Raw genomic sequence first — 13,183 nt, forward strand, 5'->3', positions numbered from 1 at the left:
CACAGTCCTTCCCAAATGAGGTGAGTCATCACCCAGAGCACATGCAATCACCTTGTCGTCTTAGAAAAAGAAATATATTTTTTGAAAGAGTGATACCCATCCTTATACTGTGCACAGTCATTTTGGTTTGTATTTTCTTTATTTCTATTATTAATGTCTGGAAGCTTCCTTGCATTCGTACCTACTAGGTGTATGACGTGCAGTCTTTACAGAGGGATATTAGCACTCTGCTGTTGACTTTCTATGTGTTTTGGAAGGCAAATTACCACAGACATACCCACAAGGCAAATTAACAGTGTGCATATCTTAGACGCTAGTTGGTCGGATACTGGCTACTTAGGCAGATCTGCACTAAAACAGCAGACCAGTGCTTATCCTGCTGTAAAACCTACGGTAATAAATAGCGAAGAGGCAGGAATGTCCAGCCAGTGTTAGTTTGGAAAAAGGCTAAACTGGCTTATAATAGTTTTGTAAGCTAAGGACCCTCTGCAGATGTACACACATCACTGTTAGCAAAAAGGATAGATATGCATGCACAAGTGCCAAGAACGGTCTTGATTTTTCCTTGTTTTGGGCCCTTGTTGAGAAGTTTTTTATGAATGAAGACTATTATGACAGACAGAATTGCCATTACTGGTAAGTAACTTTAGTTTGGGGAATTTCCTCTGCTGTGTCTCTCAGTAGTTAATGTTTGTTAGTATATTTTCCTGCTAATCAGTGTATATTATTGGGTTAAACAAATTCCTGATCCAAATCCTATTGTACTCTATGTAATGCGGAACCATGTTTCTAAGTGATCATTTGTTAATTTAGGGATGTTTCATCGGTTGAATTACTGATGAACAATCATCAGGGCATAAAAGCAGAAATTGATGCCCGTAATGACAGTTTTACTACCTGCATTGAACTTGGCAAGTCTCTACTGGCAAGAAAACACTACGCATCAGAGGAGGTAATATAAACCTTGGCCGCAGGTCACCTTCACTATGTTGATTATATCATGTGTTAACCAGTTCTAATTTTATGTTTGGGCATGTCATTTACAACTATCTAGATCTGTATGAGCATTTACATATTATGGCATGTTATTACTTGTTTCATTTAAAGTTCTGTTGAGGTTAAGCATAAATCTAATAGAACACATTAATTAAACTAGCATAGGCAACCTGTCACATCTGCTCAGGATGTCTGGTATCTACCCTCCAGTATCCTTTTTCACAAATATTGTAGGACTGAGCCAGGTGGTTGTTTGCTTTTCAATGTCTGCTTAGTGGGCTCAAGTTTTCTCTGTTTGTGTTTTTGTTTTGTGGTGCAGCCATTACTTTTAATCAGGGCATTTTGTGTCTTTAATTAATGAAGTTTTCTCCAGGATCTATGTATAGTATCTTCTTAATTGTACTTTTAGATCAGTATAAAAATTTCAATTGGAACCATGTTGTACCAACTTCTCGACACAGTTTCATTCCCACCAACATCCGTTTCCTGGTGGCTTGACATAAGTGTTTTTGATGGGTTTTGTGGCAAGCGTGATGCTGGAATGTACCTTGTTCGGGAGATGATGTCCTCATATAAAAGAGATGTGCCCAGGATGTTGTAAAAGGGAGCTGTGCTTGGTCAAACAAGAAGGTTGGAAAACTGAAATATTGAAGTTGATTGTAGCGGAATAATGTACAAAATAAAAGCAAATGGTAATTACTCCACTAACTAAATCTACCCATAGAACAAAGCTGTTCATAAATACCAGGCAATATTTATCCATATCTATATTCCTGATGTCATTTCTCTGTACATTTTGTGCATTGCCTTTTTGATTAGGAGCATTCTCAGTCTACATGTTTGGCCCAAAAATTAAGGGGTTTTAGTTTATCTCTGCTTTGATATCAGACTACTGATCCGTGCAAAAGAGAGACCATAAGAAAAAAAGTAAATAGCCTGTTCTTGAAATGGGACATATTGAATATCTGCTTTTCTGCTTGGTGATTTCTACATCCGTCACATATGCACGTATATGTATATTATAGCATGCTTGCTACATTCAATAATTATGTGTCCTGAGTTGCAGCAATGTGCGCATGTGGTGAGACAGGGTGGCCGATGTAACTCTAAACACATGCATACTATGCTGTACCATGTAACCTGTTATGGCAGTGTCCTAAATTAAACATGGAAAAATAGAAAGAGAAATATTGGTCCATGGAGTCGAGAGTTTCTACCAGTCATTTTTCATTGTCCGCAACACCATTGTCTTGATGGAACACTATTATTCCCATACTCTGTAGTTTGTGAAGTGATACATGATTTACTGGGTAGCTTATGAGCACCTAGAGATGAGTTTACAGAGAGATGATGTGGAATGCAAGTCAGAATGGAAAGTGCCCATTATAGCTTAGGTAATTTAGAAAAGAATGAGAGAACTTAGTATTCTGCAGTTATTGGGAAACTGTGGATTGCATACTTTCGCCAACAAATAGATTTCATTAATTGGTCCTAATCTTATTTTTTCTTTTTTTAGCATTAAATAACTATTCAGACCCTGCTCTTCTTGGTTTCATTCCTTTCTAAACTGTTTTGATTTTCCTCCTAAAACACAGATCAAGGAGAAGTTATTGCAGCTGACGGAGAAGAGAAAAGAAATGATTGACAAATGGGAAGATCGATGGGAGTGGCTTAGACTGAGTAAGGACAGTTCATTATTTTCCTCTGCAGCCCATGCATGTTATGAGCAGATAACAATTTAAAACAGTTGAAGCCTCTAATCCCGCTATAAAAGCATCTCACTGTTTGTCTTTCTACTGCATGTGTCCTCATTACTCACCTGTAGTGAAATATTGCATCACTATTCGGTAGTAATTTATTACAATGATGTCACTCTGGCAGCAAAAGCTGATAGCGTTAAAAGTACCTTCCTGAGCAGAGCATCAAGTGCCACTTAATCAAAAAGAAAAGCAGCTCTTCATATATCTTTAACTACAGCGTAATTGTGTGAGCAGACACATTTATGACCAGTTTGTTATACGTCGCACTGCTCAGTTACTACATGACGGCAGCTATTTCATGTTGATTCACGTTATGAAACAAAAGTGTTTGGATGGTGGTTTGCCTCACAGTCCTTAAAATATCTTCTCAAGAAATAACAAGATGTACATTGGTGGCTTTATTTTTGCAGTACATACTCCACATTTGTTCTCCATATTTGAAATCTGGAGAACTATCATTGGAACGAAAACAAGACTAAAAATGTAATAAAGTTTTGCTAGAGTGTGTAGGGGTGAACATGTATTATATGGAATAAAAATCCCACCTTCCATACCATCAAAGGATATTGGCACATCACCTCAGTGTATTGTGACCACATAAAGGAACTTGAACTTTGGCCTCTATATTATATACAAACACAATTTTCCTCAGTGAACTCACACCCTCAGTTGTTGATGGGTGACTGAGGGTACTTTATCCCTCGAGATCAGAGGTCTTCAAACTTTTTTGCTCTGAGCCCCCCTAAGCAAAATGTTTTGAGGTTGGAGCCCCCCTCCAAAACTTGATGGTAAGGATTAGGGAGCAGGAGGGAGATGGTTGCATGCAAGTGGCAGGTCTTATGAGTTGATTTCAGGAGTACTTTTTCTATAGCTTATAAACTGCACTAAATATGAGACTAATAAAACAGCAAATGCATCAAACAAAAGCATGCATTACCCCAAACATACATATCCCCATAATTGGGGTGGTGTGAGCCTCTCACACTCTTGAACCCCAAAGCAACTACACCTGCTGCGCTAATGATAACTGTAGTTCTGAGTAGCAGGCTACTCCTCTGCATCTGTTACCTCTTCCCCACCATGACAGACCATCACCTTGGTCCTAATGCTAGAAAAGAAAAAAAACTGCCATGCCCCCTTTGTAAAGGTAGACGGTCATAATTGTGATGCAGTGGGCCCCTCAAACCCCTGGGCCCAGTCCTGCTGCATCTGCTTCCTTAATGATAATCAGCAGTGGCCACTTACACTCCTGGCAGCAGCGCCAGCTTCACTAATGAATGAACCTTTAAAAAATAAATTTAAAAAAAACACTTATATTGTCCCCTTCTTTGGGGTATCTCTCTGAAGAAGCTGTCTCTGGCCATTTGTAAACATAAAAATTAGTCCCCATACAGTGCTCCCTATTCTAGGCCTTCTGTTTGACAATATCTATGAATCTCGTTCCTTTCCTCTGTCTTCTGGACCATTGCTGTGAGGCCCCCATGGGTCGAGAGAATTTGTGCTCTGGATCTGAATGCAATCCTGCTGGCCTTCTTCCTGCCACCCTCTGGACTCAACCTTCACACAAAAACTGCCCCTGAATGGTTAATGTTTGGCTCTGAGGAGCCTCTGCCTGAAAGTGAAAGGTGTGGTGGTAGTGCAGAAAGTTAAAAAAGAAACCAGCCGTTAATTGATTGAGTCGCTTAAAGCAAGGGCCACTAGAATTATGAGTTTCTGCAGCAGCAGCGTTTTCCACATAATTGAGTTTACTGCATTTGTTACATAATTCATAATCTGCAGATTCCAACAAAAGAAACTTGATTCTACCTCACATGGAACACAATTTACTTAAAACGTGGCAAAGTGCACTGGAGCAGTGGAAGGCCCTTTGCAAAGATTGACTGGTAATCTTGTAGATGCTTGCTGCTGTATTTAGGTGTTTTATAGATTTCACACATAATCCACCATCTGCTGCTTCATCTGCTGATATTACCAAACACAAAAAAATGGTTCTAGGTCAAACGGTTCCAAAGTTAGTAAAAATGCTATGGCACATGGTGCCGTGCGGTGGAAGGCACTTTGCAAAGCTGGCCTGGTCTTCTTTCTGTTGCTTATAGTTATATTTCAGTATTAAACTGGTCCTAATGAGGTGCAATCAATGCCCAGACAGTGTTACCAAGTTTTAAAATGAAAAAATAATGAAGCCATATTATTTAAAAAAATGAGCCGCATAATTTGCCTATGCTTGTCGTATCATTTACTCAACTCGGTCTCATAATTTGGCCCTCTTCTGTCGCATAATTCCAGTGGCCTTGCTTATACCCTGGACCTCAAGCTAAGCCTTCTAGGTTTGTGTGAGGTACAGGCACTCACCAAGTCTAGAACTAGACCCGGTAGCTCTCAGGCACCTATGACATGCCTACTGAATGTTGGAACTACCCACTCTTTGATGTGCGCATTTTAAATGTTAATAAAGTTTTTGAAACAAAAAATTATTACCTCTTCATCCCATAATATAATATGACAACCGTGAACCGAGACAAGTGAAAGTCGCAATCCCTCCTCGTGCTCAAAACCAAGACTCAGACCAGCAAGACTCATCCTCGTGAAACACAACCAAAAGCATCAAAAAATAAACAATGGAAAACGCCAAGTACAAAAGTTGTATTTACTGCACAGTGAAAGCGCATATTCAAACAAACTCTCAAACAAATATAGTTTTCACCAGGACAAACACACCACGAAGTGATTTCACATTAAGTATTTGTGCAGCCTTTACTTAATGAAACATAGAGAAAATACATGTTTCAGGCAAAATAACCCTGTCCGTTTATAATTACACAAATTGCAAACAACGCAAAATTGGTTCCTCTGTTTTTGTTGAGGGTCGTTCGTTGACCAGAGCTTCTTTGATAATATATCTATAACTCACTTAAAAATTATGTACAGGGGTCCATAAACACGCTCATGCGGCTTCAGACCAGTTTCCTTATTTCATCCTGGTGCAAAAACCTTTATGTAACATGGATTTATGAATGCCTCTTCATCTATGCAGCATTAGGTGAGCAGAAAGATGAGCAATGGTGAACATAGATTTGGCATGTTTCTGCACCAGTGAAAATGTTCAGTGTCCCAGACCATGTTGGGTTTCACTTGCGTTGTGCTTAATACAATGCTATTCCAATTGGGGACATTTATGTGTGCCAGAGAGTTCTTGTACTACGTCTGTTCAATAAAACATATGCATTATTTCAAGGGAGTTTCAAAGTCTATTCACAAACGGTCTTTAAAGGCTAATTGTGAACAGTAAGCGCTGCAACGCCCAGGTTTCCTGGCGACACCCTCCTGTGCAGCATAAATCCTAGCCCCCCCACCCCCTCCAACCAAGTAACTGCATATTTAAGTAAACCTGAATTGAAATTAGTGGCGTGAATATTAGATTAAATCTCAACGTGACGAAATAACAAGCAGTTGCAATGCAATAGGTCTCACATTTATGCGAGTTTGAGTACTGGCATTGCCTTTTATTTATGTTTTGGTTTTTAAAACCTAAATAAAAGGCATTGTCATTTACAATGCCAGTAGCTTACATTTTGGCAAATACAAGACCTATTGCATCCCAAATGCTTGTTAGTAATCTCTTCGGCCCTGCCAGCCACACTCCCCCACCCAAGGGCACTCAAATCACGGCTCTGAATAAATGAAGACAGCCTGGAAATGCAGCAAATACACATCGTTCGCACTTCCAGGCCATCTTCATTTATCTATACTAGCAGAGGCATTCGCGCCCCAAGGGGAACCCATCCACGCCCCCTCAGGGGGGCGCCCCCACAGTTTGAAGACCTCTGCTCTAGATTGATTTAAAGACCATATCCTCATGTATTCAGTTCTGCCTATTGCCTGTACTCAAAATGCAGGTGACAGTACTTTGGCTAGTAGTATAGGGATCATTTATGAGGATTCTCTCTAAGGAAGAATTTCACAATTTTCCAAAATTCTTTAAGTGCATTCCTTATAAACTTTCAAGTGACTTCTACCAGAATGTCTACAAAAATGTTAATTTGGATGCCTGCTTTTCATCTTAAAATGTCTGCTGGTTGGATCCCAGTGTGTGCATCTGTTTTATGTACTTTGTGACATCCTTCTAGAGATGGTGCTTCCTCTTCTCTTCCAAGATGCCTCACTGCCCATCCACAATGCAGTCGATGTGATCACATTGACCTGTCCTACTCTTTTTACTAAGTTGTTATAGAGAAAGAGGTATTGCATCAGCATTATGGTAAATGGGCAGGTTTTACTCCCATGCAGACGCTGCATTCCCTCAATTTCTGTCTGTCTCATGCTTGCCACTCAAATAGGTTTCATTGATTCTTTTCTTGCTAGCATCACTAACTCCATTATTTCTTAGCAAGACTTTTTTATTCTGCCGCCAGACAAATTTCAGGAGATGTGCTTAACCCTCTGTCTGAAAGTTACACCAGCTATTGTTACCTGCCTTTGTTTGTATTGCCTTCAGAATTGCTTTTGTTACTTTTAAGTCATACACTCAACTCCTCCATTTTAGCTGGCTGACGCATGTGTTTTTTTCTGGTGGTTGCCACAAGCTAAGATGTATTTCTGTTAGTACAGCTTGAGACCTCCAAGTTTGCAGAAAGGTCATACAAAATAATACTTGGAACTATTTGCAACCATGTACCTGTTGGTATGTAGAAGTTGCTTGCCTACATTTTTAAATTGCTTTAAGGTTAAGGCTCTTTATGAAATTATAAAGAACAAGTTTTTTTTAGAATACACATACAAACATGCATATGTAAATAAGTGTGTGTGTGTGTGTGTGTGTGTGTATAAATGTATGCATACACACACACTGTTTACCATAGGCTTTGTATTTATTTAGAAAATTGTTATATGTACTTATATTGTTACGTGTACAGTCCTCTTAGGTACTTGTGGTAAGTTTATATAAAGCTAAAAAAAATAGTTTGGTTTGTGCTTGATCTAGTTATTGATCTTAATGGCACATAGGTTTTTTACTAAGAGTTGATACACATTTTAGATCCTGTGTATGTCCAAATGGAACAGAACAGTCTGTGGTACATATTCAACTTGTTTGGCAAACTTTCCAGTCTGCCAACGGTCACTCTTTTGCTAGGCATAACCTAATTTGGAAAGTCTTTATTTGTCTCTCCCGATATACAATAGTTATACCGTTTATTTGCACTACTACCTTGGCAGGGGTCATGCATAAAGAGTGATGGTCACGAAGGGTGGACTTGACCTATCTGTTAACAAATCAGTAGTGTGGATTAAAAAGAACTTCATAATATTCAAAGCTGTATGGCATTCAAGAATAGAAATAAAATGGGCTTAGGTTTAAAAAGTTTTAGAATGTCTCTGATCAAAGTGAAATGCACACCATATCCATCCCTTACCCTACATGAGATCTAAAGGGATCCACCCCTAATTTTCATAAGTGACTTGTTAATTTTATTATGACTGTGTGTATAACATGCATTGTTCTGTATTGAATCATTTTTCATCGCTTTATCAGTTCTGGAGGTGCACCAGTTTTCAAGAGATGCCAGTGTAGCAGAGGCCTGGCTGCTGGGACAGGAGCCGTACTTGTCAAGTCGTGAGATTGGTCAAAGTGTGGACGAAGTAGAAAAATTAATCAAGAGGCATGAAGCTTTTGAGAAATCTGTAGCAACATGGGATGAGAGATTTTCAGCGCTGGAAAGATTGACTACAGTGCGTACAATTGTGTTACTTTTTTTGTTGAAATAGTAAATATGTTGCCATATTTTTCCTTATTCGTAGTTATTGTTTACATTCTTTTTGCTTTTTTTTTATTCAGGGATGCAATAAATGGAAAATCATTTACAGACCAATTATTTTTTTATAAACGTCTCGACAGCATAACACCTGCTTATGCAGTAGACAGTTTCCTTCCAAGCAATAGTAAACATTAATATATCCTATCAAACATTCCCCACTTGATTACACTTGGAGCCTAGTTCATAAAAAAGGGAAGGAAAATTGCAGTCATCTAATACATTTCTATGTCCATTCCCAGTTGCTCCAAATTCTGTTTAATCGACCTATGAACCCCACTCTTTTAGCACACAAAACTTCCCGGGTCTGAATTTTTTTGCATCTTTGAAATCCATTGAGACGCTGAGGGAATCAAATCAGACTTCCACTTGGCCAAAACTAATAATATAGCAACTACTGTTGAAATAAATATCATTTGACGCTGTCCTATCGTCATCTCTGCGGGAGAAGCAATGATGCCAAACAATGCACCATACGCATCCGGAGTGAGGACACAATCCACTCTTTGGCGAACCTCAGTAAAAATGCCTTGCCAGATGTTTTTTAGGCACCTACATGTGGACATCATTTGCAGCCAACCCCCTCTGGCGTTTTTGCACCCAAAGCAGCTGGATTCCGCCCCCGAGTACATTTTCTGGATTTTTGAAGGCGTATAGCACAACATACATTTACTAAAGCAAGCCATCCTTCTCAAGTTAGCAGCACTCATCGCCTTAGAACTGCCATGGGGCTATCTAGTCTGCACCCCGTATTGCGTCCATTCTCACTATCGAAATCTTTCAAAATTTTCACTATTAACATCCAGAACTTAACTACCCTTAACTGAAAATAGACCGTTTTGGGTTGCAAGATTAATTCCCAACGCCTTTGCTTGCAAACTGAGTTTGTGCCCACTTTGGAGAGATCCTTGAATTTGCTTTGTTTCTGACAATTAGTATTGCTAGACTCCTTTTCGCTGCCTATACTGGTCCCGTTGATCTTCTCTAGGAACTAAGTTCACTGTGTACCAATGCTGAATGGCGGTTTTCAAACGTGTGCTCTAATATTTCCCTTATCACTGGAGCTTTGATAAACTGGTGGAGCACTTTGCAGTTGTCCTACTGCAGAGGAGGCTGTTTGCACAAATAACCGGTTTCTAACGAGGTCCTATCTGAAATGTTTTATCTGAGTCTCTTGACTTATGATCTATCCAGCTTTATTGCATTGTTTCAATGTACATCGCTAACAGGTCAGTTATGCACCTGTCTACCAGATTCACAAGGGATTATTCACCAATTTTTCCCTGATCCTTAGTATGTGGGCATGAAAATACTGTCCCCAACCAATGCATATCGAATGAGGTTCCACTTCTCCTAATCTTCCATAAAAATCAAGCCTTAGTGATGGTTGGGAATGAAAATTCACAGCATGCAGATGAGAAATGTAGCCAGAAGCTTGCTAAAACCACAACTGATATGTTCTTCAGACCGCAAGACCCAGAAATTCATCTACTCTAAACTATTTTACGACAGTTGAGCAACGTGACTGCGCTGTCACACGCCACTTTTCCAGATAGGTTAGAAACAATCTGCTACTGATAGTCGAGATTGAGCTGCAGTACATTCATCATAGTTGGCTTCTACATAGCAGCAAATACACTACACACTGTCTGCTTGTGATGCCTTCTTCCCCTGCTAGAGAGAGAACCTTCACTCCAGAGGTCAGCGGATAAGCAAGACTGGCCAACATCTTTCTCACCATTGAGTCATTCCAAACATTCACTTAGCCACTCCTCCACAACATTTGCAACCCAGTACATACTCTCCCGGCCACTCTGTTTGAAGTTGACAAGCTGGATCCCCATTTTTTTATTTTTTCTCTTCATAATCACTAAACCGAATCGGAGACTAAATCCATGATTCTCCCTTTATGCTTTTTGTGAGTACACGAGGTGACTTGTTCGATTCACAGTGCCAATCCTTACGTTTATCCAAGTGACTTATGAGAATACAGAGCTAATGTGAATGGGTAATAAACCAGCTCTTGGTTAAGGAATACTTTTCAATCATGTATACGTTTTTGGCCAAGAACTGACATCACACACTCGTCTAATTAAATCCTTTCTGTCCTTGGTATTCTAATAGGGTGATTTAATACGTTCTTCAGAATGATCAGTCTTGGATTTTTTAGAGCTGAACTTGTTTGCGCATACTGAAACCAGTTGCTCGCAGGATCGTCCGTGTTGAAACTGAATCTTCCTGGAATTTGTTGTGCTGCTCCTCGGAGACCAGGCAAACTTAGGCCAAATTTCTTAAATAATCAGCTTCATCTGCTATTTACCTTTCTGTGTATTTGAAACAGAAAAATGAAGGAATTGGCAACGTGAATGGTAAATGATCTTAGAGTGAGCAGACACAGGCGCAGAGAGGTACAAACATAGGGAAAGGGGTGGGTGATTGGAAGATGGAAATGACTAAGGTACGCCACAACAAATCATGCCACTTTACAGTTAAACACATCTCACAACATGACATAACATCATAAAAATATATTGCATCATAAAGAATATGGGCCCTGAGTCACAAAAAATATTGTAAAATTGCTCCTCGGTACCGGTGAGATCTACTACTGTCAAGAATTACTAAACGCTCCCAGTAGTACGCCTGGTAAGCTAGGCCAGGTGCAGTTTTCCAGGCAGACTCCTGAAAATGTGATGTGACATCTCACATATTTTCCTATTCCACTGGGCAGAAATATACAAAGCATTGAGTTGGGTCACAAGAAACATCTATTATTTAATGGCAAGATTCCCCTCTGGGTGGGCGTGCTCTTTACAAATACACATTTTATTGTATGTCATTTACGCCTGCCAGGAATACTTTGTTTGTGGCATGTGTTAAAAAGGTACTTTTGGCCTTGAACGATCATTTGCTGCCGATTGTGAATCGGGTCTCCAGTCCCACCTGGTATGAATCAAGCCCTTTGAAAATGTTAGTCTCCCCTATAAACTTTACTCATCATATTATGTTTTACTGTCCTCTATAAACACTGATATATTTATTGTTGTTCATTGTAAAGCGCTCTATTACCACTTAATGGAGTGGTGCTATAGAAAACTAGTAAATACATTTTGACTTCTGGCATAATCCTGTTTTTTAGATTTCACATGTTGTCCATTAATTTGTTAATGAGGAGCTGAGATTCAGGTCCAGCATATGCTGCATAGCAAGACCTAGAAGTATTAATTGCCTGCTTCTATTAGTGAGTGTTCTTGTGATTTCTAGTTGGAGTTATTGGAAGTGCGTAGACTGCAAGAGGAAGAAGAGAGGAAGAGGCAGCCACCGTCTCCAGAACCTAGTCCGAAGGCTTCAGAGGAGTCAGAATCTCCACAACAGTGGTAAGGGTTTTGGTGAAAACTGACAAGAGGGAAATGTAACCCTAGAAGGAGTGTGTGTGTGTGTGTAGATTAATGGTGCAGGTTTCATGGAATAGCTAGGGGATTAGCAGGATACCCGTGATTCAAGTTTATTAAATCCACATTTATGAAAATGTATGTCTTAATTCAACCAACTTAAAAAAATTAATTTATTTGGCAGGTGTTGAACATCGTATTGAATGAACAGTGTCAGTCGGTTTTTAGGCAAACTGTCGTTATATTCTTTAGATAATACCAAAGTGAAATGCAATTTTTGTGCCCCAGGTTTAGTTGTGTTATATTTACAGTCACTGATTTTTAGAAATGATGGGTTCATTCTGTTACTTGAGTGGCATGTGCCAATGTGACGAAATGGGCGGGCAGTGGTACGTTTTATGGTTTTGTTCCTTTTATTGCTCTTGAAGGCCAACGCGATTAAAGCCATGTTCTTTAAATGCAGAGCGCAATAGCTCTGCCTTGCCACTCAGTAGGGCAACAGAAGCTAAATCGGTATAAATTGCCCTTTTGTATAGAGGGCTTGAAAACAAAGGATGTACAGTGGGACTAAGAATGATATCATTGATTAGTGAAATGGATAAGAGTTTGATTTAGAAATAGACTGAATACAGACTCCTTCTTTGGTCAGCTAAAAAAGTTTTTGGGCAGTTGTATAGTTGGGCTATTATACAAAGGGCTTGATAATATGCAGATTTCATAGTGATTTTGTCTTCATAGGATGTAAATATAATTGCTAGTTCTGTACAGAGCGAGCCATGATTAAATGAACGAAACATGAAAATAAACAATGCAGATCCACTATTTTGATATTTTTGGGATTGTCTTTGACAGGGATGGAGTAAAAGAAGGTGAACATATGTCGCAAAATGGGTTGCCATCGGACCAGGATTCTCCACGGGTTAGTTATCGCTCCCAAGCCTACCAAAGCTACAAAAGATTTAATAACCGTCGAGCAGCCAATGACCGATCACTGTCTGGACTGTAAAACACAGACCTTTTCGATGGCATACTTCTTTTTCTTTTTGTTTGACACGTAAAGCTCCCTTTTTTTTTTATCCTATCCAGTTTATTCATTGTTTTGTTTTAGAGACAGGTGACAGAGCACGCTATCCTAACTCTTTTGCATTTTTACTAGTTACGTCTGCGTTCTTGACAGGATGGTAGGTGGGTGCCAAGTTGCTGTATATTGGACATATTTATTTCC

At 39.4% G+C, this 13,183-nt stretch overlaps 1 protein-coding gene across 2 annotated transcripts in view; it reads left to right on the forward strand.

The window, feature by feature from the left end:
* Nucleotides 1–13,183, forward strand: part of SPTBN1 (spectrin beta, non-erythrocytic 1) — a 543,544-nt gene that overhangs the window by 476,947 nt on the left and 53,414 nt on the right. For both annotated transcript variants that reach the window (XM_085612597.1, XM_085612598.1), the window contains 5 exons: nt 814–952; nt 2,592–2,676; nt 8,287–8,483; nt 11,831–11,943; nt 12,811–12,877. In XM_085612597.1, the coding sequence (XP_085468723.1) occupies nt 814–952; nt 2,592–2,676; nt 8,287–8,483; nt 11,831–11,943; nt 12,811–12,877 (601 nt within the window). The remainder of the gene's footprint in view (nt 1–813; nt 953–2,591; nt 2,677–8,286; nt 8,484–11,830; nt 11,944–12,810; nt 12,878–13,183) is intronic.

This window comes from Triturus cristatus, chromosome 6, assembly GCF_964204655.1.
Source record: "Triturus cristatus chromosome 6, aTriCri1.1, whole genome shotgun sequence".
Lineage (NCBI taxonomy): Eukaryota > Metazoa > Chordata > Amphibia > Caudata > Salamandridae > Triturus > Triturus cristatus.